The sequence below is a fragment of the Megalobrama amblycephala genome, linkage group LG3 (genome assembly GCF_018812025.1).
Source record: "Megalobrama amblycephala isolate DHTTF-2021 linkage group LG3, ASM1881202v1, whole genome shotgun sequence".
NCBI classification, from domain to species: domain Eukaryota; kingdom Metazoa; phylum Chordata; class Actinopteri; order Cypriniformes; family Xenocyprididae; genus Megalobrama; species Megalobrama amblycephala.
Window position 1 is genome coordinate 59470865 of NC_063046.1, and position 22570 is coordinate 59493434.

At 38.9% G+C, this 22570-nt stretch overlaps 1 protein-coding gene across 1 annotated transcript; it reads right to left on the reverse strand.

Moving 5' to 3' along the window:
• Positions 1-12: 12 nt before the first annotated feature.
• Positions 13-17745, reverse strand: LOC125265803 (NACHT, LRR and PYD domains-containing protein 12-like). Its single transcript, XM_048186299.1, has 7 exons — positions 17281-17745; positions 8219-8409; positions 5378-7450; positions 4182-4355; positions 3423-3596; positions 1256-1302; positions 13-1046 (listed from the first exon to the last, which is right to left on the reverse strand). Exons 2-7 carry the CDS (start codon positions 8365-8367, stop codon positions 508-510), a joined length of 3156 nt encoding a protein of 1051 aa, XP_048042256.1. The 5' UTR covers positions 8368-8409; positions 17281-17745; the 3' UTR covers positions 13-507.
• Positions 17746-22570: the final 4825 nt, after the last annotated feature.

Here is a 22570-nt window from a genome sequence, read left to right on the forward strand (position 1 = left end):
AAGACATTATAGTGTGTGTTATAAATGTTTATAAATGTTTTTTACCTAGGTCCACAGGTGCAACACATGATCAAGAATAGATAATGTCTACTTCATGTTCTTATAGTTTATATACAAAATGATGATCAGGATGAAAATGTTACTATGACACTTCTTTTCTCTGTAAATAAGACACTTCTAACAGTAGTATTTCAATTATATTATAATAACTAAATGTAACATCCAACAAGAAATAGTTAACATTATTGCACTGAATTTTCTCTGTTGCGCTCTGTCTGTTTGACATGAATATATAAAATAACGTTTAACAGACTTAGGATGCAAAATGGAAATACAAGCATGAAGTTATTTATATACACTTATTTAAAAATAAGAATATAGCAGTCAAATTTAAGTTATGTTCTGGGAGAAAACACTTCTCAAGTACATTAAACTCTCTCTGAAATGTCACTGACAAGCGTTTCTTTGTGCATGGTGCACAGAGCTGACACATTTGCCTTACATCTTCTATATTTCACATAAACACACTGAAGAGCCACCGTCAACCCCAACACCAAATCCTGCATAGAGGGGCTCAGCGAATGTGCAGTGGAAGGTGTAAATGTGGATCATTTTGCCTGTTTCAGAGGAAACGCTGTAAAAAGACAAAGAGCCAGCTGGCTGATCTAGGTACACTCCTATGATGTTAGAACATGACGAGGGTGCGGGTATGTCAGTTCTTGCATTATTGTGCCTGGCATAGTAATTTTTACCAGAGCAGACCAGACTCCAGGACTTTTCATTGAGTCCAAACCTGCAGTCGCTCCCTCCTTTCCTGTTGATACCTCGATATGTGACTGCTATATGACTCCAGCCACTCCATTCAGCCTCCCAGTAACAGCGTCCAGTCAGACTCTCTGCACACAGAACCTGCTCGTAGTGCTCAAATCTTTCTGGATGATCAGGATATGGCTGCTCCTCTTCCAAATATGTTGCCTTTTTGTTGTTCTCAGACAGAATGAGATGAGTGTTTACTGTGTTTAGATCGAATGTGAGATCACAGGCATCTGAAGAGAGATTAAAACATCAGTGATAGATGTAGATGTAGATAGATGTAGCAGAAGATCCTTGATATTGTTATTCTTGGCTTCGACTTTGTGACTGCAAGGCACTATTCTATGGCTGCTTTTGGATCATTTGTATTATAAAAGCACAATAATAATGAATTGAAAAAACTGAATGTGCATGCAATGTGCGTGTCAGAGAGAGAACCTACATTTCCGCAGTCCTGGTGTGATCCTGAAGGACTCTCCATGGTCTAAACTAAACAACACAGAAGAAGGCATGTAAAAATGGTCTTAGAAAAACCTTTTTAAACCCTCACCTTTTCTGCCGGTGCAGAGTTTGTATGTTGACTGTAGTTATTGCCCCCCCCCCCCCCTCTATTTTTCTACATTAAAAACTAAAGTGTATTTTTTTTTTTTTTTTTTTTTTTGTGGCTATCCCAATGATTTGCACATTTCAGTTAAACATTCATTGAATTTTTTACCTAATGATCTACTCACCCTCAAGCCATCTTAGGTGTACATGACTATCTTTTTCAGACAAACACAATTGGAGATATATTTTAAAAATATCCTGGCTCTTCCAAGCTTTATAACGGTAGTGAATGGGGGGGTCTGTTTTGAAGCCCCCCAAAAATGCATCCATCCATCATAAATATAATCCATACAGCTCCAGGGAGTCAATAAAGGCCTTCTGAAGCAAAGTCATAGGTTAAGAAAAATATCCATATTTAAAACTTTATCAACTATAAAACTAGCTTCCGGCAGATGGCCATATGCATCGATTTGCGGCGGAAGAGTAACCTCTGACCTGACACATAATGCAATGATGAATGCAGAAGCGTAGAGGATAGAGCAAAACAAAACAACGGTCATAAATTAGAAGTCTAAAACGAGAAATTTTAAAGGCAAGGCAAGTTTATTTATATAGCACATTTCATACACAATGGTAATTCAAAGTGCTTTACATGAAAAGGAAACAAATACATAAGAATAAAAATGAAATGCATGAGAAATAAAAATAACAATAAAAGCAGAGAATACCCCTATCTGGATGGAAGAGTCAGAGAAATTTCGGAGCTTCAGTTTGTTGCACACCCTATTTGTTTAAACTGCGAGAGGCGTCTAAGCTTACGCTCCTACATCCTGCATCATACTTCTCTTCAGAGGTTACACATTTGGTGCAAGGGGACTTGCGCAGTATGCGTATGGTCGTCTGGCGGAAGCTAATTATTTTAATTATTAAAGTTTTAAATATGGAAATGTTTCTTACAAAAAACCATCACTTCACTTCAGAAGGCCTTTGTTAACCCCCTGGAGTCATATGGATTATATTTATGATGGATGGATGCATTTTTTTGGGCTTCAAAACAGGCCCCCGTTCACTAACATTATAAAGCTTGGAAAAGCCAGGACATTTTTAAATATCTCTGACTGTGTTCATCTGAAAGAAGATAGTCATATACACCCAGGGCTCTACACTGCGACCAAAAATTACTGTGTGCGACTGTGAAAAAATATTTAGGTGCACCGATCGATTCTCATGAACAGGTCTATAATACAAGCGGAATAAAAAGTACAACTCCCAAAAAGCATCTACACTGAACAACAGTTATGTTTCATACTGCAATCAGCTGCTTTTCATGCCTTCATTCAAAGACTTTGCTTCAGTCAGCAGAGCAAGTGCAAAAGACGTGTGCAACGGACTACACTTCAAAGGGGGGTGCGCTGCAGTCACACTCTCAAGTATGTTTTAAAAGATATAATTTAACATATAAATAAAACTTTTTAATAGCCCACTGTTAATATGTTGTTATTTCTTAGGCTTCTTTTTTGACTATTCTTGTGTAAGACTATCTTTGTGTAACTTCTTCCCGTTATGTTATGTGCACACCATGGACACACCAAGACAAAACAAGAACTCAGGCCTTGGACACACTTATACACTCACACGCAAACGGGGACTTGAATATCTGACCTCTCTTACTTGTTATTATATTTCTTAATATGCCATATATGGAAGGGGTTGACCGTTCAGTACTATAATTGGATGGACAGGACACCGTGGATGATTCTGCTTTATCTTGTGTATAAATATGACTGTTCTTCTATAATAAATTTGAGAATGTTATGGTACTGCATTGTCTATGTGTCTGCTTGATCATTCTCCATCTACTTCCCGTGTCCCAAATAGGCACATTATATCGTAAGATCTATATATTGATCAATATACCCCTGAATGTAATTGAATAGTAATCCTATCACCGTATGAGTTGTGGTATCGGCAAAGATTGTATCGCTGGCTAAGAGAATCGATGTTGTGATGTATTGTGTAATATACACCCCTAATGTACACTACAGAGTTTCAGGTCAACATACTTGAGTATCTCCAGTGTGCTGTTTGGAAGGTTCAGTCGATCTGAGAGCATCTTGACTCCGGAGTGCCCTGGGTAATTGTAGCTCAGATCCAACTCTCTCAGGTGTGAGGGATTTGAACTCAGAGCTGAGGCCAGACAACAGCAGCCTTCCTCTGTCACCATACACCCAGATAATCTATAAACATGCATATCAACAGTCAGATAATTTACAAACACACACACACACACACACACACTGTTCTTAGTACAGTTTAAAGTGATAGTTCACCCAAAAATGAAAATTCTGTCATCATTACTCACCCTCCAGTTGTTCCAAACCTGTATGAATTTCTTTCTTCTGCTGAACACAAAAGAAGATATTTTGAAGAATGTCTGTCACCAAACAGTTGATGGGCCCCATTTACTTCCACAGTAAATACTATGGAAGTCAATGGGGCACATCAACTGTTTGATTACCCATATTTTGTGTTCAGCAGAAGAATGAAATTCATAAAGGATTGGAACAACTGGAGGGTGAGTAAATGATGACAGAATTTTCATTTTTGGGTGAACTATCCCTTTAATTCAGTTTTTGGAACTTTAGGCACAGTTTTTGGAACAGTTTTTGGTAATTTACACATAGCATTAGATCAGATTAAAAGTGACTGTGTCTTTGCACATATTGTACCGCTGGAACCATATGGACAGCTTGCATGAAACTTTCACACAGGATTTTATTTGTTTCAAAATAATCTGTTAATTGTTAAAAACTCTTAGAAACCTCAGTTTTTCTAATTGACAGTTTGGACTCTTCAGTCCATCAGAGAGAAGCTTCACTCCTGAATCCTGCAGGTCATTGTTACTCAGGTCCAGCTCTCTCAGTACGGAGTTTGATGACTGTAGAGCTGAGGCCACAATCTCACAAGATTTATCAGTGAGATTACAGTCAGCAAGACTATAAGAGAGCAAAACATAATTCAAATGTTATCTACAGATTACTGCACAGGGTAACTCAAATGTAAGTAAAATAACCTTTTCCTTAAAGGTGAAGTATGTAGTTTCTGTAACACTAGTGACACCTAGTGTCATTGCAAAAATAAACCCCCAACTCAAACATCACAAACAGCTCTCATGGGTGCTTGAGAAGCCATATCTCAACAGGTAAAAGTGGGTTACTTTCAACAAAAGGTCCAACATATTAGAAATACATTTAGCTGTGTTACTATGTGTCATAAGCAAGCAATTGATTAGGCAACACACTGTCTTGAGAGAATGCAAATGTCTCGCTTGCAATAAACCCATTCTGCATCAGGTGCATTTTTGACATGACATGCCACTACTGATTGAAGATGAGTAAACATTATAAACTGTTACATTTGTCTTTCTGAACAAATGTATGATGATGTTTTATTGAAGTATCCATTGTATTGCGTTGCATCGCAAAGCCTCGTTCACTGTTCATGACCTTTTTTTACCTTTGAAGGTCTAAACGCAGCAAATTTAGGTTTGCACTTATGTAAACTAAGCTGGATGTCTTTTCTCTGGCAAAATACCCTCTGAATCTGCATGCTACAGTAGCCACACCCCAAACTCACACTATTGGTTGAGCTGGAAAGAGATTGACGGATCTATGTAGACCACTCTCAGTGTTTACACTTTTGGAGGAGACAAACTCATGAATGGCATACTAATAGTAGTCAGTGAACAGTAAACTGGGTTAAGAGAATGTATTATAACATAAAAAATCTTAAATACTTCACCTTTAAGCCTGTAACTCACAAGTCCACTCAAAAAAAAAAAAAACCTTGCTAACATTCAAGGCTGTTATGCTTATTGACTGTTTAGTCTAGCTTTGTTCAGATTAATAAGGAAATATCTGCAAAGTTGTAAAAACGTCAATTTATGCAAATTATAAAAAAAATCAATCAGCAGAAGCAGCATCCATTAGCTTAAGTAACATAAGAATTTAACACTCACATAGCTTTTCGGCAGTTCTTCACAGCTGGTAAGAGTTTTCTTCGACCTTCTTCTGTTGTATTAAATTTCTTGGGATTAAGTTCCTCCAGCACCTCCTCTGACATCTGCAACATGTAGGCAATTGTTGAGCAAAGTGCAGAAGAGAGTTTCTTCTCTGAGCATTTGTCTGATTTCAGAAACTCCTGGATCTCTCTATACAGAGTATGATCTTTCATTTCAAAGAGACAAAGAAAAAGATTGATGGATCTATCAGCCGAAAGATTATGTCCATGCTTAATTTTGTCTTTAATACAAGCAGTTGTTTTCTCAATGCTCCTTGAACAGCTGTGAGTGTTGGTCAGTAGATCCTTTAAGAGTTTCTGATTGGACTCCAGCGAGATGCCCAGCAGGAACCGGAGGAAAAGATCCAGGTGTCCATTCTCGCTTTCTAAGGCTTTATCTACAGCTCCTCTGAGCAAATTATGCAGGGAATTAAAAAACCTTAGTGCCTCCACAGTGTTAATTACATAACAGTAAAACACATAAACAGCTGCCAGAAACTCCTGAAAGCTGAGATGCATGAAGCAGTAGACTTTCCTCTGATGAATCACAGATTCCTCTTTAAATATCTCGGTACAAATCCCAGAATACACAGAGGCATCAATGACATCTATGCCACACTCTCTCAGATCCTCTTCATAGAACATGATGTTGCCCTTCTTCAGTTGTTTGAAAGCAAGTTCAGCAAGTTTCAAAATCACTTCTCTGTTGAACTGCAGGAGTTTACCTGGATCTCTCTCATCATACTTCTGATTCCTGATGTTTATCTGAATGAGCAGAAAGTGGATGTACATTTCAGTCAGAGTTTGAGGGATAACTGCACTGTCATCCTGTTTCAGCATATTTTGAAGCACAGTGGATGAGACCCAACAGAAGACGGGTATGTGGCACATTATGTGGAGGCTTTTTGACCTTCTGATGTGTGAGATGATTCTGCTAGCTTGATGCTGATCGCTGATCCTTTTCTTGAAATATTCCTCCTTCTGAGGGTCATTGAATCCCTGAATTTCCGTCACCCGGTTAATGCATTCTGAAGGGATCTGATTGGCTGCTGCTGGTCTGGAAGTGACCCAGATGAGAGCAGAAGGAAGCAGCTCTCCTCTGATGAGGTTTGACATCAACACACCCACGGATGAAAACTCATTCACATCACAAACTTTCTGTTTGTCTGAAAACATCAGTGTAATTCTGCTTTCATCCAGACCATCAAATATAAACACAACTTTACATTCATCATAAATATTTGAGTCTAGATCATGAAGTTCAGGAAGAAAGTCAAGCAAAAGTTTGTGAATACTGTACTGATAATCTTTAATCAAGTTCAGCTCTCGAAATGGAAGCACAAACATGAAGTCTACATCCTGATTCGCTCTTCCCTCTGCCCAGTCCAGAATAAACTTCTGCACAGAGACTGTTTTTCCAATTCCAGCAATGCCTTTAGTAAGAACAGTCTTTATTTTGTCACTCCCCTCTCTTCTCTTCCCCTCACATCCTAGTTCAGTTAAGGATTTAAAGATGTCATTGCAGTGGATTTGAGAATGTTGTGTCCTGGGTGTTTTCTCCATCTGTAACACTTCATGTTCTTTATTTACCCCTTCACTTTCTCCCTCTATGATATAGAGCTGTGTGTAGATCCTGTTCAGGAGGGTTTGATTCTCCTGTAGTTTGTTTCCCTCAAATAAGTTCTCATACTTGTTCCTCATGCTGGTTTTGTGTCTCTCTTTGACTCTCTGCAGGACATCATCCACCAGAGAATCCTGCTGCAGGTTTTTAGACTCCTTTAGCAGGATTGCTTGTGTGTAACAGAGAGCAGAACCAGCAGAATTGGATCCTCCTGAAACTTTATCTGTTTGTAGAACGGGCCGTGTTCTAGATCTCTTCCTGCACTGAGGACAGTCAAAGTCTGATGGACTGGATTTAGTCCAGTAGCAGCTGATACACTGTTTGCAGAAAGTATGTCTACAGGTAATAGAGACTGGGTCTCTCAGAACCTGCTCACACACTCCACATTTGGAACGAACCTGGAGCAAACCCCTGCAGAGAGACTTTAGATGTGTTATATGGTAACATCATTAGCAATGCATGCACTTAAAAGTTTTTAGTGCTCTAAAATTAGCTAATCGTAAGATAAATCTTGCTTTATTATTATTATTTGTGAATTTCTTAAATAATCAAACTTTAACAACATGAGGGCAGATCCCTTAAGCGCAGATGATGATGCTGTGAAGTGACGCTTGAGTGATCAAGAACATTCCAATATACAAATAACATTTCCCTTGATTCCTTCATCCTCGTTTTCTTTCCTTGCATCCTCCCAGGTGGAGCAGAGACGCAAGGAAAGGAAACAAGGATGCACAAATAAGAATTGAGAAGCACCCCTACTTGCTGCAGAGATGCAAGTAGGAGAGCTGGCCATGTCGAAACTGGTTACTCCAGATTGCTGAATATATTCTAGGTCACATAAAAACACGGGCAGTAAGAAAACTGAAGGGTCATGTTTTTTTGGTTTCAGATCCTCCAAGTTCCTGAGAAAATTAGAGGTGAGCGGGTGGAGCACACCCTACTAGAAACATTAGCTAGATCAGCTCAAGATGGACAACCATGACTAATGGAGATGAATGAGAGTGAGTGGTGACAAAAACAGCTAATCATATTTGCTTTTCATTAATACACAGCCACATGCTAAAGATGTTGCTTTGTGAATCTGCTTACAGATAGACCATAGAAAGAAAATAATTAAGGAAGCAGCATGCCTATGTTTATCCATCTGTACTGTATTTATGATTTAATCTTGTTTCTCACTTGGGGTCAGAGGTCACTGCTTCACCACTGAATTCAGGTGGCATGCCCATAGATACATCACTCTTCAGAGACACACAGCTGGGTTCTGGAGTTCCTGCTCTTTTGGCCTGAACAGAAACTCCTTCCTCTTTCTTCTCATAGAAACTCATTTTAGAGGCACTGCTGCTCTTCAGAAGTGGCTGGCATTAGGTCTGCAAATACATATACACCTTAAAATGGGGCATAAAGTCAAGGTTATACAACTGTCCTAAATGCTTATATCATAACAAAGGAAAAACATCACTTTGGTATACAGTATACAGAACATAGAGCCAGCCTAACTTAGGCAATAGACCTCCATTTAGCTTAACAAGCAAGTCTAGCGTTGATGTAAAATTGCGTTGTGCAGGGTCGGAAATGCCACCAAATTTAATAAAAATGCAGGCAAATTTCAAGATATGAATTGTCCCGGTGCAAGATTTTATCTTTTATTTTCATATAATATAGGGTGCTTCACACCTGCCTCTTTTAGTTTGGTTGAATCGCACTACAGTTCATTCTCCCCCTTGGTGCAGTTCATTTGGCCAGGTATCAGCAATCGCACTCGGGTACGCACCAAAAGCGGACCAAACAAGCGTATCGAGACCTCCTTGAAGAGGTAGTCTCTGTATGTTTTTAAACGAACTCTGGAGCGGTTCGCGTGAGAGGTGAAAGCTGTAACGGTGGTGCCCAACAACAAAAAGAAAAAATATCCATTGGGGGAATCGAACCCGGGTCCTCAGCGTGGTAGCACTAAGTGCTAACCACAAGACCACATTAACACTGATAGTGATTGATCGCAGACCTAAGTTGACTCAATTCCCCAAACCTCGAGGGAAAGAAAAAAAAATTAGTTCGGGCGCCAGACAAGTATGTACTTGCCACATATAATAATAAGATAATCACCCCGGATAGATAAAATAAACAAAAGAAAAACCATCCGTTACATACATTTATATAATAAAGAAAAACAATAAATTTAATGCAATTTCTTTGTCTTTTCATGAAATATTAAAAGGTTGGCAAATTTTACGAACAAAACACTTAAATTTCAAAGAATAGGGAAATTGTAAATAAGAAAAGAAAAAAAAAACTTTGAATTACTATTCAATATAAATCAACTTTGAAAACAAAACAAAACAAATATACAAACATCAGGAAAAAAAATAATGCTGTGTATATGTGTGTGAGAGAGACAGAGGGAGAGAGATGGAAGAAAAAAATGTATGTCTGGGATTAAAGCAACGCAACACTGACCAAGTCGGCAGCATGGGTGGTGTCTAAGTGACTCGGGTACATCGGCGTCGTCAGCCCGTCTTTTTTTCTTTCTTTTTATGCACCACCAAGCAGACGAATTTGGAATATAGTACAACTCTCCAGTCCAGACCCCAACTTGAGAAAGAGCATTCACCGGCTGACAACGCCCGCTAGCGACAGGCTAAACAGGTAGCACCCCACCTCCTCGCCATGATTCCCGGAAACGTAAATCCACCCGCAAGGACTGCCTCCAAAGGGAACGTAACGTTTCTGGTCAGTTGAACCTGCCTCCAGACTCTAATCATTCGCCCATATATACCTTCACTCCTCCCCGTAATTAGTCCTTTCCTCCAATCCTAATGCTTATAGTTTAGGTAACGGGCGGTGACAAAGAACATGAACAGAGTACAGAAAATATCTATACTGCCACACTCTCCCCCCCTGGCTGAAACAACCCATGGTTGTTAGGAGAAAAAGGATCAAAACCCCAAGAACTCCTCCTCATCTGAGGTTTCTTGAAATAAGTTCTGAAGTCTTCTCTTCGCTTGGTCCTCCAACTCCTCAGCTGTTGGAAAACACATTTTAAGATTGCACACATGTGCAGTGCGCACATCTTCGCCAGTGGCCTCCAATGTTATGCGGTAATTCAAAGGTCCCAGCTGCTTCAAAATCCGGTAAGGTCCTCTCCATTTCGGTGCTAATTTTGCACTAAAATTGTGTTTTGCACTGGATTGAGGAAAGTTTCGTAACCATATCCTGTCTTTGATCTTGAAAGTAATGTCTTGTCTTTTTTTGTTATAGTTCCAGAGTTGTCGGTGTTGAGCTTTCCTGCTGCTCTCTCTGGCTTGAGATTGCAGTTGTTCTATGTGACAAACCACATCATAGGAGGTGGCATCAGGAGTGAGATTTTGGCTGTGAAGTATTTTATCCATTGGCCCTTGCAGTTTCCTTCCGAGCTGCAATTCTGCAGGAGTTACTCCAATGGTTTCCTGGATGGCAGAGTTCATGGCAAATCGCAGTTCTGGTAAGAACTGGTCCCATTTTTTGTGGTTGTCATCCACATATGATGCAATCATGTTTTTTAGAGATCTATTCACACGTTCCGTCATATTTGTCTGAGGGTGATATGCTGTTGTTAACTTCTGGGCTGCACTCCATTTTTCACATACTTCTCTGAACACAGACGAGACAAACTGGGTGCCTCTGTCAGAAAGAATGAAGTCTGGAACCCCCCAACGAGTTAAGATTTCTTTCCTGAGGATTGTTGCAACACTTTGAGCGGTGGCATGACGCATGGGGAAAAACTCAACCCATCGGGAGTAATAGTCAACGAAAACCAGCAAATACTCATTTTGCTGTGTACTCCGTGGTAGTGGGCCCATAATGTCAACTCCCAGCATTTCATTTGGATGGGTGGTGGTAATTGGTTGGAGTTTCCCCACAGGTTTCTGGTTATTATGTCTAAGGGTTTGGCATTTCAACTCCTGACATGATTTTTTACATCAGACCACATCCCTGGCCAAAATGCTACTTCCTGGAGCCGTTTATAGGTTTTATAGATTCCTCTGTGTCCACTTAGGGGGTGAGAATGATAATGCAGGAGGAGAGTTGGCCTGAGACTGCTGGGAACATACACTCTATAGTGTATCTGATCATTCTTCAGGTGAGTTTTGTGATACAACTTGTCCTCTACCACTTCATATTGGTCCATTTGAGGGCTTTGTTTGTCTGCTACTGCCTGTAATAGCTTTGTTATTTCACAGTCTTTATGCTGTTCCTCCCACAGGGCAACATCAGACACTGGAAGCTCTTGGTGTTGATCCGTGTTTTGCTTGGTGTAAATGGCTGTGATGGGAGAACTTGCTGTGATGGGTGACCTAGACAAAGCATCAGGAGCTACGTTTAATTTCCCTTTATGGTACTCAATGACGAAGTTGAATTTTTGCAGTCTCAGGACCCATCGGATAAGGCGACTGTTGGTTTTGGTGGATCCCATGACCCAGTGCAGAGCAGAATGGTCTGTGACAACCATGAAAAGTTTGTGCTCAAGGTAATGTTGCCACCTTTCCAAGGCCCATACGACTGCCAGACACTCTTTTTCTGTTGCTGTGTAGTTGATTTCTGCCCCAGTTAGGGTTCTGCTGGCATAAGCAATCACCTCCTCTGTGCCTGGATCTTTCCACTGCGTGAGAATAGCACCCAGCCCAGTGTTGCTGGCATCTGTATACACAATGAAAGGAACTTGAAGGTCAGGGTGGCCGAGAATCGGTGGGGAGGTAAGACATGCTTTTAACTGGTCAAACGCTTGTTGACACTGTGTCGTCCATTTGAACACCTGTCCCTTTTTCTTCAGTGAATTGAGGGGCTCAGCAATCTTAGAAAAGTTTTCCACAAACCGGTGGTACCAGCCGGCTAATCCCAGGAACCGCTGAACTTCCTTCAAATTGCTGGGAACAGGAAAAGCACGAATGGCCTCAACTTTGCTTGGATCGGCCGTGATGCCTTTAGTGCTCACCACATGACCCAGAAAAGTGATTTCTGAAAGACAAAACTTGCACTTTTCCACATTGACAGTCAAGCCAGCATTTTCCAGCCTGTGGAGGACAGTTTGAAGATCACAGAAATGCTGGGCCACTGAGGGAGAATAAACAATGATATCGTCGATGTAGACAAAGCAGATCTTCCTTCTCAGCTCCCCCAGGACTGTCTCCATCAGCCTCTGGAAAGTAGCAGGTGCATTTTTTAAACCAAAAGGCATAACATTGAAGTGATATAGACCTGCAGGAATGATAAAAGCAGTCTTGGCTTTACTATCAGGGTCCATTATCACTTGCCAATACCCGCTGTTGAGGTCTATAGTAGAGAAAATGGATGCCCCGGAGAGTGATTCTAGGATCTCTGTGATATTTGGGAGAGGGTAAGCATCATTTTCTGTAGTTGCGTTGACTTTACGATAGTCTACACAGAACCGTAACTTTCCATTTTTCTTTGGAACTAGGACTACCGGTGAGGCCCAACCAGAATGTGATGGCTCCACAATTCCTTCTCTTAACATCACCTCCAATTGTTCCTCCATTGCCTGTTGTTTTACAGGGGACATCCGATATGGCCTTTGTTTGATAGGTACCTGACAAGTGGTGTAGATGCGATGTTGCAGGACATCCGTTCGCCCAGTTCGGTGAGTACATACTCGTGAATTGCTTTCTAGGATCTGAAGTAATTGCTGCTTTCCTTCCATAGGTAGATGTGCCTTACTTACAGTATCCCTAATGAGTGTTGCATCATCCACACTGTCAGTTTGTAACACAGTCAAGGAGGGTTGAGGAGGAGGAACAGCACTTAACAAAGTCAAGTTTAGTTTGCTGGTTCTTTTGCCTCCCTTCATGGATGGCAAGTTAACCAGTGGTTCAGTGGCATTTCCAGGTTGAAAGGGATGTTCTTCTGCAGGTTCAGACTTAAAAGAATATTTTTGTTCACTGACATTAATTTGCAAGCCACTGAAAAAGATAAAGTCCAAACCCAGAATGATGGCATAGGCAAGAGCTTGAGAAGGAAGGACAACAGCAGGTATTATAATGGCTTTACCATGTAGATTAATAGTAATGTTTATCCATCCTAAAGGACTCTCAGCTTTGCCATTAGCCAGATATAGAGGTCCACAGGACCATGGTTGAAGATGGACAGGAGGTGCAAGTTGCTTCATGAGACTCTCATGGATTAACGTGTAGCTCGCTCCAGTATCCACGATGGCTTTCCCCAACCAGGATCCAATGCTGATTGGGACAACTAATTGTTGTGGTATGGTCATTAATGCATTTTGTCTTGAAGGGATTGAGATCCTCTGAGTTTCTGCTTGTGACTGGGGTGTTTCAGTGGTTTCAGAGGCTGTTACTGTGTTATTGGAAGGTCGTCCCCCAGACTTTGCAGAGTGGTGAGAATACTTTCCATGAGTGAAATGTTGCTGACCAGAAGACTGCTGCGAAGGTGGATGTACATACCCTGAGCAATGCCTGGAGGATGTGGTCCATTACATCTCCAACACTGAACTTGTGATTTCTCAGCAGCTCGGTTGGATAAGGGTTTTTGTGAATTAACTTGTTGTTTAAAACCCACACAACCTTCGTACCGAAGCTGTTCTTCATAATCCTTTTCCAGTTGGTGGCCAAGTTTAACCAAGTCTTCAACAGTGTACACACGACTACGCAACTGGCTTGCAAGGTAAGGCTTAATATTTTTTAAGATCATTTTGACAATCTTGTTTTTTAGTTAGAGTAGCTTTCCATCTTTTACACAGTGCTCGATAAGTGAATGCAAAGTCTCTAACGGATTCTTTCTCCCCTTGAACTCTTGTGCGGACACGTTCAGCGAACTCATCCTCATAGTCCTCAGACAGGAAAGCAGAGAGGAATGCAGTCTCAAATTCCTTCCAAGTAGTTATATTGGAACGACTTACTTCCCACCAGTCACGTGCGGTGCCATGCAGTACTGTGCGGAAGGTAGCCAGGAGGTCTGCATCTGTCAAAGGATGTAAAGCCAGAAAATCTTGACACTTGTTTAAGTACAACAGAGGGTCAATATCATCTGTAGGCCGCCCAAAAGTGGGGAAAGTTAATTTAATATGGTCACTTTTGACCATAGGGGTTGGTAGAAAGGGTGAAACAGTCTCTGGTGCCTGGGATATAGGAAGTGTTGTACTGGGAACTTCAGCTGTTGATTTTTCCATTTGTGGGTCAACACTTTTCTTAGCGTACACTTGAAAATCATTTCGTAGCTCAGTTACACAGGTATGACATTTGTCAATTTGTGTTTCACATTGTTGAAGGTTTGTGGTCACATGATCAAGGTTACCCTGCAGTGTGTGTTGGATAGCTTTGATATCTTGTTGAACCTCAACCCGTAGCTGTTCCACCTTATCCCGGACCACAGAAGTGAGGCTGGATTCCAGTTTCTGGATTTCCTTTGAGAGAATCAATTTCACAGCCTTTACCAATTGGTCAGCCTCTGCTGCCTCTTGTTGTTTAGCTGCTGTTAGTAGAGTGACAACCTGTTGCTTGTTGGCCTCCACCTTGGCTGCAAGATCATTGATCTGACTCTCATGATGGGAAGAGGAGGTTTTCAGTACCTTGGTAAGCTCATGTACAGTTTTCTCCTTCTTTTTCATTGATTCCATAAGATTGTCCCAGTTACCTTGCACCTGAGCATTGAAATGTTGAATTTCCCTTCCAGGTGTTGGAAGGATGCCAGGCAGGTCACGCTGAGCCATTGAAGGAGAAGAAACATCAGTAGATGTACACAGTTGCATGTTATCTAGTTCTGGGGCCCAAGTAAGAGTTTGCACTGGAGTGTTGCCTCCTAAAGCAGGGGAGAGCATTTGCAGCTGGGTTCCAGGATAGGTGAAACTGTATGGGGTGGAAATGTTATACATGGTTGGACCACGTAAAGGAAGTCCTGAAAGGCTCTGAGGTTGTGCAGGAGGTGGCCAAGTTGGAGTGGAAATATTAGGTGCATCTGGTGCATCAATATCCACATAGGTGGATGGTGGGGAAGGAGTAGTGGCCATGTCTTGAAATGTTAGTGTGTATGTGAAATGTTGCGGACAAAAAAAAAAAATAAAATAAAATTCAATGTGTGTGTGAGTGTGTGTGTGTGTGTGTGTGTCTTTTGGGGCAACAGGGGTTTAGCAAAACAACAAAAACAAAAAACAATTTCTCAGTCAATTAGAACATTTTCTCAACCAGCATAAAAAAGAAAGAACAAACCCCAACATATACACATTCAAAACATGACTCTCCAGTCCAGTCCCCAACTTGAGAAAGAGCATTCGCCGGCTGACAACGCCCGCTAGCGACAGGCTAAACAGGTAGCACCCCACCTCCTCGCCATGATTCCCGGAAACGTAAATCCACCCGCAAGGACTGCCTCCAAAGGGAACATAACGTTTCTGGTCAGTTGAACCTGCCTCCAGACTCTAATCATTCGCCCATATATACCTTCACTCCTCCCCTTAATTAGTCCTTTCCTCCAATCCTAATGCTTATAGTTTAGGTAACGGGCGGTGACAAAGAACATGAACAGAGGCAGTACAGAAAATATCTATACTGCCACAAAGCAATCCGACCTAACAGACCAACGAACCAAATGATATCATAATTCATAAAGGCAAATGTGTTATATAAAAAGCAGTAGTGTCTGATTCTGCACATTAGTTACCATAGTTGAAAACCAAAGAGCGCCTTTCCATCTTAAAATGTTGTGTAATTGCGCTTCTCAATACAAGAATGCTGTCCCGACTAAGCCTTGATTCCGGCTCTACCTGCATTATAACATTCATATATGGTCTCGACACAGTTAGCCCACTAGACAGTGCTAGGAGATCCAGAGAAAGCACGTTTGAATTTACAGCAGTATTACTATATAATTTAACAGCAGAATGATGGCTATATTCGTGCAGTGTTTACATGTCTTGCCAGTTACAAATAAAGCCACAATAAGCTCATGGAGCTAACTTTGTCAATCATTTTGATGGATGATGCTGAGAAAAATCTGACCAATAAAAGGACAGTATTACTTGCATAAAAACATTTTGGTACGCTTTGAAAATTGCCTTGTGAAAGCGAACCGATGCTTTTGTGTATGACAAATATGCTTATTTAAAACTTTATAAAGTAAAATAACAAGCTTCCGACAACCATTCGATTTGCGGCTAAAAAGCGTTAACTTCCGTGGCGCAGTACACAATGACATGACGACGTACTACGCATTATAATGTAGGACATAGTGTAGAACATCATGGCATTGTGTACTACAAAGTTAACGCTTCTCTTATATCGTAATCTTCTGACATTTCACTTTAAAAATTATTGTTTTAAACTTATAATCCATGACCGGTGATTTGTTTTGCTCTAGCCTCCGTGTCTGTCATTACGTTGGGCGTCAGGTCAAAGGATACTCTTCCGTGACTTGCGCATTCTGTGTGGTAGTTATTTGAATTTATAATGGAATTTATGACAGTATAAAAATAGAAATTTCTTAATTTTGATTTTGCTTGTTTACAAATTCCAGCATAATGCCAACAAAGGACATAGCCTATTTATTTATTTAATATGTAAGTAATTTAATGATGTTCTATAGAATGTAACTAAGTTCATTTTTTATGATAGGAGTGCCCTAATAGTAGTAAATACTATAGTATTTTTGAACCATACTATAGTAAAGTACTTGAATTAATTTGTTGTGGTAATTCTAGTTGCTGTGGTAATATAACAACTATAGTAATATAAACAAATTACTTTACCCAATACTGTAAGTTTTCTACAACTATATTATACTACAATATACACTACCGTTTACTGTAGTAAAAACTAAAGTATACTACAGTATTTGTTTATCAGTTCACTATACAGTATGCTGTAGCATTCATTAACCAAGTGCTGTAAATACTATAATATACTACTACAATTTACTATAGTATGATTCAAAAACACTATAGTATTTACTATAAATTACTATAGTATTTTTTCACCTGGGTAGGCTATGGCTTAATTATTTAGGCTACTACTTACTTATATCAACAAATATAACTGAATTATATTTATGGTTTATTTTAGATATCTGAAACTAATCGCAAATTTACTAGTCAAAACCACGGGTAATGCTGGTGGATCTCTGTCTGCATAGCTGAATACAATCTTAAAATGTTTGTCAATGCCTCAGGATACCGACCATTTACCATTATATTTTGGCTATTACAAAATCAAGTTATGAAAACAAACAAAAATATTACTTACCTCTCATAGAAAAAAAAAAACCTCGAGGGTCACACCCAGACAATCGTAAATAAAGGGAGCCCTATGTTCCTGCCTGTTAGGTGGTCGCGCTTCATTAGTCTGAAGTCCAAATACAAGCCTAACGTTACCTCACCCGTGCAATCGTGTTTCTTCTGCTTTCTCACCCTTCTGGTGACAAAACGCCCGCGAGTTTCACTTTCAGATTTCACGATGGCGTAAGGAATGAATCAGCCTTTGTTGAACTATCTGTTGCAATACTGTAATAACCTATATGTAGTTAGATGTTTACAAAATGACAATGTCTCTCCAATCTAGCCAACTGATAGTGGTTGTTGTCGTGCTGTCCGTTTCGCGCTTGACGACAACAGAACCACTATCAGTATATATGAAACTAATCGGGTTGCTCCAGTTTGCCGAAAATACTCTAGGTCACATATATACAGGGGCAGTAAGAAAACTGAAGGGTCATGTTTTTTTGGTTTCAGATCCTCCAAGTTCCTGAGAGAAAATAGAGCTTGATGTTAGTTCATTTGCACAACCATATATTTGCTATGACAATAAAAAAATAAAAAAATAAAAAACAGTTATAAACAAGTAATGATGCAATCCTTTAAATCTTAATTCTTGAGTGTAGCAGAATTCAATGGATGTAAAATTATCATCATGTCACATATGACACATTTTATTTAATGTGACAGACAAAAAAACAATAACACCAGTGACAAGGCCCCAGTAAAACTTTTAACGCACCATCAAAGGCAGCTGAGATATAGCACCTCCAATATGGCAAATAATGCAATTTTTCCTGTAACTGTATTGTCACATTTGTCAAATTCATGGGTCCATAACTTTAAAATGCTACAGTAAAAATGTCTGAAAATATGCATGGTGACAGTCAAGTACATTGGGAATAAGGCTCTACTGCAACTTTTAACGCACCCTCAAAAGCAGCTGAGATATAGTACCTCCAATTGGGCCAATAGTGCAATTTCTCCTGTAACTGTATTGTCACATTTGTCAAATTCATGGGTCCATAACTTTAAAATGCTACAGTAAAAATGTCTGAAAATATGCATGGTGACAGTCAAGTACATTTGGAATAAGGCTCTACTGCAACTTTTAACGCACCCTCAAAAGCAGCTGAGATATAGTACCTCCAATTGGGCCAATAGTGCAATTTTTCCTGTAACTGTATTGTCACATTTGTCAAATTCATGGGTCCATAACTTTAAAATGCTACAGTAAAAATGTCTGAAAATGTGCATGGTGACAGTCATGTACGTTGGGAATAAGGCCCCAGTGCAACTTTTAACGCACCCTCAAAGGTAATTTAATTCACATTCACTTGTATAGCGCTTTTCACTATACATATTTCAAAAGAAGCTTTACAGCAAATTCATGTTTCTATGTGACAAAAACACAACAGTCTTCTTTTATGAGATGATATCAGAACGTACAGTTGTAAGATATACAAATTGTAGTATTTACTTCTTTTAAGCAAAAGTAGTGTGCATGCAAAGCAATGATAACATGATCATTTTGTATAATCATCCATGTTTGATGTTCTGGAGTCCTTTATCTGAAGTCTTCATAACAGGCTGGATCCAAGCTGGAGCTGGAGCTGGTATAGTCTCTACCTTGTGATATTGAAATCTGTAATATTTGCTTGAATTATTTTTTTATTCAATTGATTCATTAATGCATTCAAATGATGACGTGCAAAAAGAATGATGTAATTGTTTTTTATATACCTTTGTAATTTTACAGTAATTTTCACAGATATCTCTGTGTTATTTACATTTCAGAATAGTTTTTTTTTTTTTTTTTTTTTTTTCTGAAAATAGACAGTAATAGCATAAAAAGCGTGAATAAGAGAAAAACTACACGGTCCTTCAAGTTGAGCTGATGACAAGTTCAATAAACAAAGAATACTAATTATATTTTATGTGCCTCTATATTTTTGCAGCATATTTTCGCTGATATATCAGTGTTATTTGCATTTCAAAATTGTTTCTGAAAATAGACACAAAAAGCAACACAATACCTCAAAAAAGCGCGAAAAAGAGAAAAACCGCACTGTCCCTAAATTGAGCGTGAATAAGAAGCTACAAACGCGGAAGCGTCGCGTCTTTTAAGGTGGACCGGATAGCGTCAATAAGAAGCTGCGAATAAGAAGGTGGATTCAGCCTCGTATTCTTCAACTATAATTAAATATATGGGACTACATTTTTACATCTGGTATATACAATCAGAGACTTATCATTGACACTTAGTGAAAGCAGTCAGAAAAAGATCATAAACATTTTAATAATATCTGTAAAGTCGCTGCTTCTCAACTGCACTCAGTTTAGCCATTCCTGCCCAAAGGAGGAGTAACAATGAGAAATAAATAATCTTAGTGCTATTTTATGCAAAAGAACGAAATAAATAGCTTTGAATAAAGTTTATCTATAAATGGGAGACAATAATTTAATGAAAAATGCATTTTACATTTTAAATGGCTGCTGCAAGGTATCAAACCACATGTTGTGATAAACTCACTAAATTTAGGCTAGTTTAATCCATTTGTATTCTAGTTTTTCAAAGTTCCCTAACAATAAAGTAGGTCATACCAGTGAGTTCAACTAAAAGCTTCATATAAAATTATGATTTTCTGATAACTGAAAAGAGAACTGTAAACTTTCCATGGGCCTTTCTTCATTGATCTTTAGGAAATAGGAAAATGGATTTTTGCTAAATGGTAACACCAGTGACACAACTCCAGGGACCACTGCTTTCATTATATATTTTATAATATTTATTCAGCATTTTTTTGTTGTTTATGTCATATAGCTATTTGATAGTTGTGTATTATTGTATTTTAAATGTTAGAAAAACCTGTTTCTGAGCTCAAAGCACTTTCCCTCTGTACATGACTGTGGGGACGAGCTCTTCTGTGGCGCTTGGAATTCTTATAATTAATTCAAAAACAAATATTGCCACATTGATGGCTCAAGAAGGTGTAACTTTACAAATAACATATTGTTTCACTTTAAAATATAAAAAAATGAGTGTTTTTCAAGTGTAATATTTCTGTAAAATCTAGGGACAGAAAAGTGGACGTTTCAGTAGAATGAAAGATCATGACGTTGAAGTCCGTATAGATTTCTCTTCTCAAAACTGACTTATGCTGGCCATAACTCTGTTGTATCCAAATGTTTGTTCTGTTGGTTCTCCAGCATCTTTTGCACATTTGTTTTGAATTTTGTAGCACTTTTACATTTTGCTATTTTTAAAAGTCATTGACAGCATCAAATAGAATAACTTACCAAAAACAAACATGACGAAGTGACAAAATACGTGACAGCCTACAATTTTTGGTTGAGTATCATATGTGGTACATCAGGCTTTTATGGCTCATATAGTATGAATGAGGAAGAAGAAAAACAGCTTGTTTTTATTCAGAGGCACAAACTAAGCAAAAATATGCAATTTGGTGTAACTGCTGATATGCCAAAAAAAAAAAAAAAAAAAAAAAATGAAATTCTAATGCTTGTAATGTAAATAAATGACATCTTTATAACAACATAGCAGATACTTTAATGCATAAAAATATTAGTCATCACTCTATATCTGCCAATAATATGTATTTAAATGCTTCGTTTTATGATCAAAGCTCTGTAGTTTTAAAATGTAATACAATGATTAATAGATGTACAAATAAACCTTCCTCAAAAGCCTGATGGATCATATTAGATTCTCATATATTTTTAATGATTTAAAAAAATAAAAAAATAATATAAGGATAATCAAGTAAACCTACAGTAAGTTGCTTCAGTCCAGTAAGTAAGTAAGTTATTCTTATGGTTACCTTATAAAAATCAGTAAGGATTTCACAGCAAAAAGACATTTGAACCACAAGCTGAAGGTGGACATTTTTAGAATTATACTAAAAAGCCTTTTATTTGCTGAAAAAGTATAAACTATTAATCAGACGACAGATGACATGTAGTAGACTGTGTGCAACAGGTTCTTCAGCAAAGTTCTGATTATTTTGATAATTTTAGAGGCTTTAGAAATGTGCATGTCAAATATGATACAGTAAGCTTCACAGGGTTAAATCTCCAGAGGTCATAAAAGAGTAACATCTGAACAGCATCTGTACAGTGTAGTTCTCCTTTGAACACCAGGTGGAGACAAATATCCATAAACATAAATCAGTCATAATCATTTTAAGTAACGTCTTAAAAAAACTTTGCCAGGCCTTTACTTTGTTTGCAAATAATTCGCCATTAATGTTTTCAATTATAATTTTATAATTATAATTTTCATAGCTTTAGTGCTTTGGGGGGAAAAAGGCAAATTTATGGCTTTATGTAAAACCAATTGGTTGTATTATCAATTAAAATAACTTCTAGATATTACATTGCAAGGTCATTATATGTATTGCATTGTGAATACATTTTTTGTGTGTGTGTGTGTGTGTGTGTGTGTGTGTGTGTGTGTGTGTGTGTGTGTGTGTGTGTCACCACACATGAGACGGGTCATTTTGATACATAATCTTGTTTAAAACGGCTGGGTGTGGACAGCTTCAGCTCCCCAGCTCTGGTTTGAGGTGTACGGAGGAAGGGACACGAGACATGGGACACAGAGACACCTGTGAGCGTTCCTTCAGGAGCTCAGTTCACCTCTGTGAAGTATAAACACACAGACACAGGCATAGTGACAGAGTAACGTCTGAAACTACAGTATTGCCTAGATTTTTTTAGATATAAAATGGATGTTAATGACAAAAAAAATGGTGCACCAGGCGCATGGTCTAAAAGGGTTGTCCCTAGTCTCTTAATGAGTCATAGGTGTGTTTTGGGCGTAACGTGCAATAAACCAATCAGAGTCTGATCTCCCATTCCCTTTAATAGCCAGTTGCATTCGCACCATGGCGGATTCGCTATTTACATGGCGGTATTTGCAAGAGGAAAGACTGAACGCTTCTCGAAAGAGGATTTTTTTATTTGTAATATTTAAAAAACGTGTGTGTGCTGCTGCACGTCCCTGCGTGTGTAACAAGCAGAGTGTATGCATGTTGTGTACCCACCTATAGGCTAACGCGCCTTTTAAATAACAAAAAATAAAAATAAAATAAAATACTGCGTCATTGACTTTAGACTATTGTGGTTTTCAGTTGCCTCAAAATAACAATACGCCAACAATGTGCCTGAACACACCTTGTTTTCAGACCAGAATGCCCATGGGTGAACAGATGGGCACGAGTGTATTTGCTATTTAAACAATGTGGTGCTGGACGTGATAA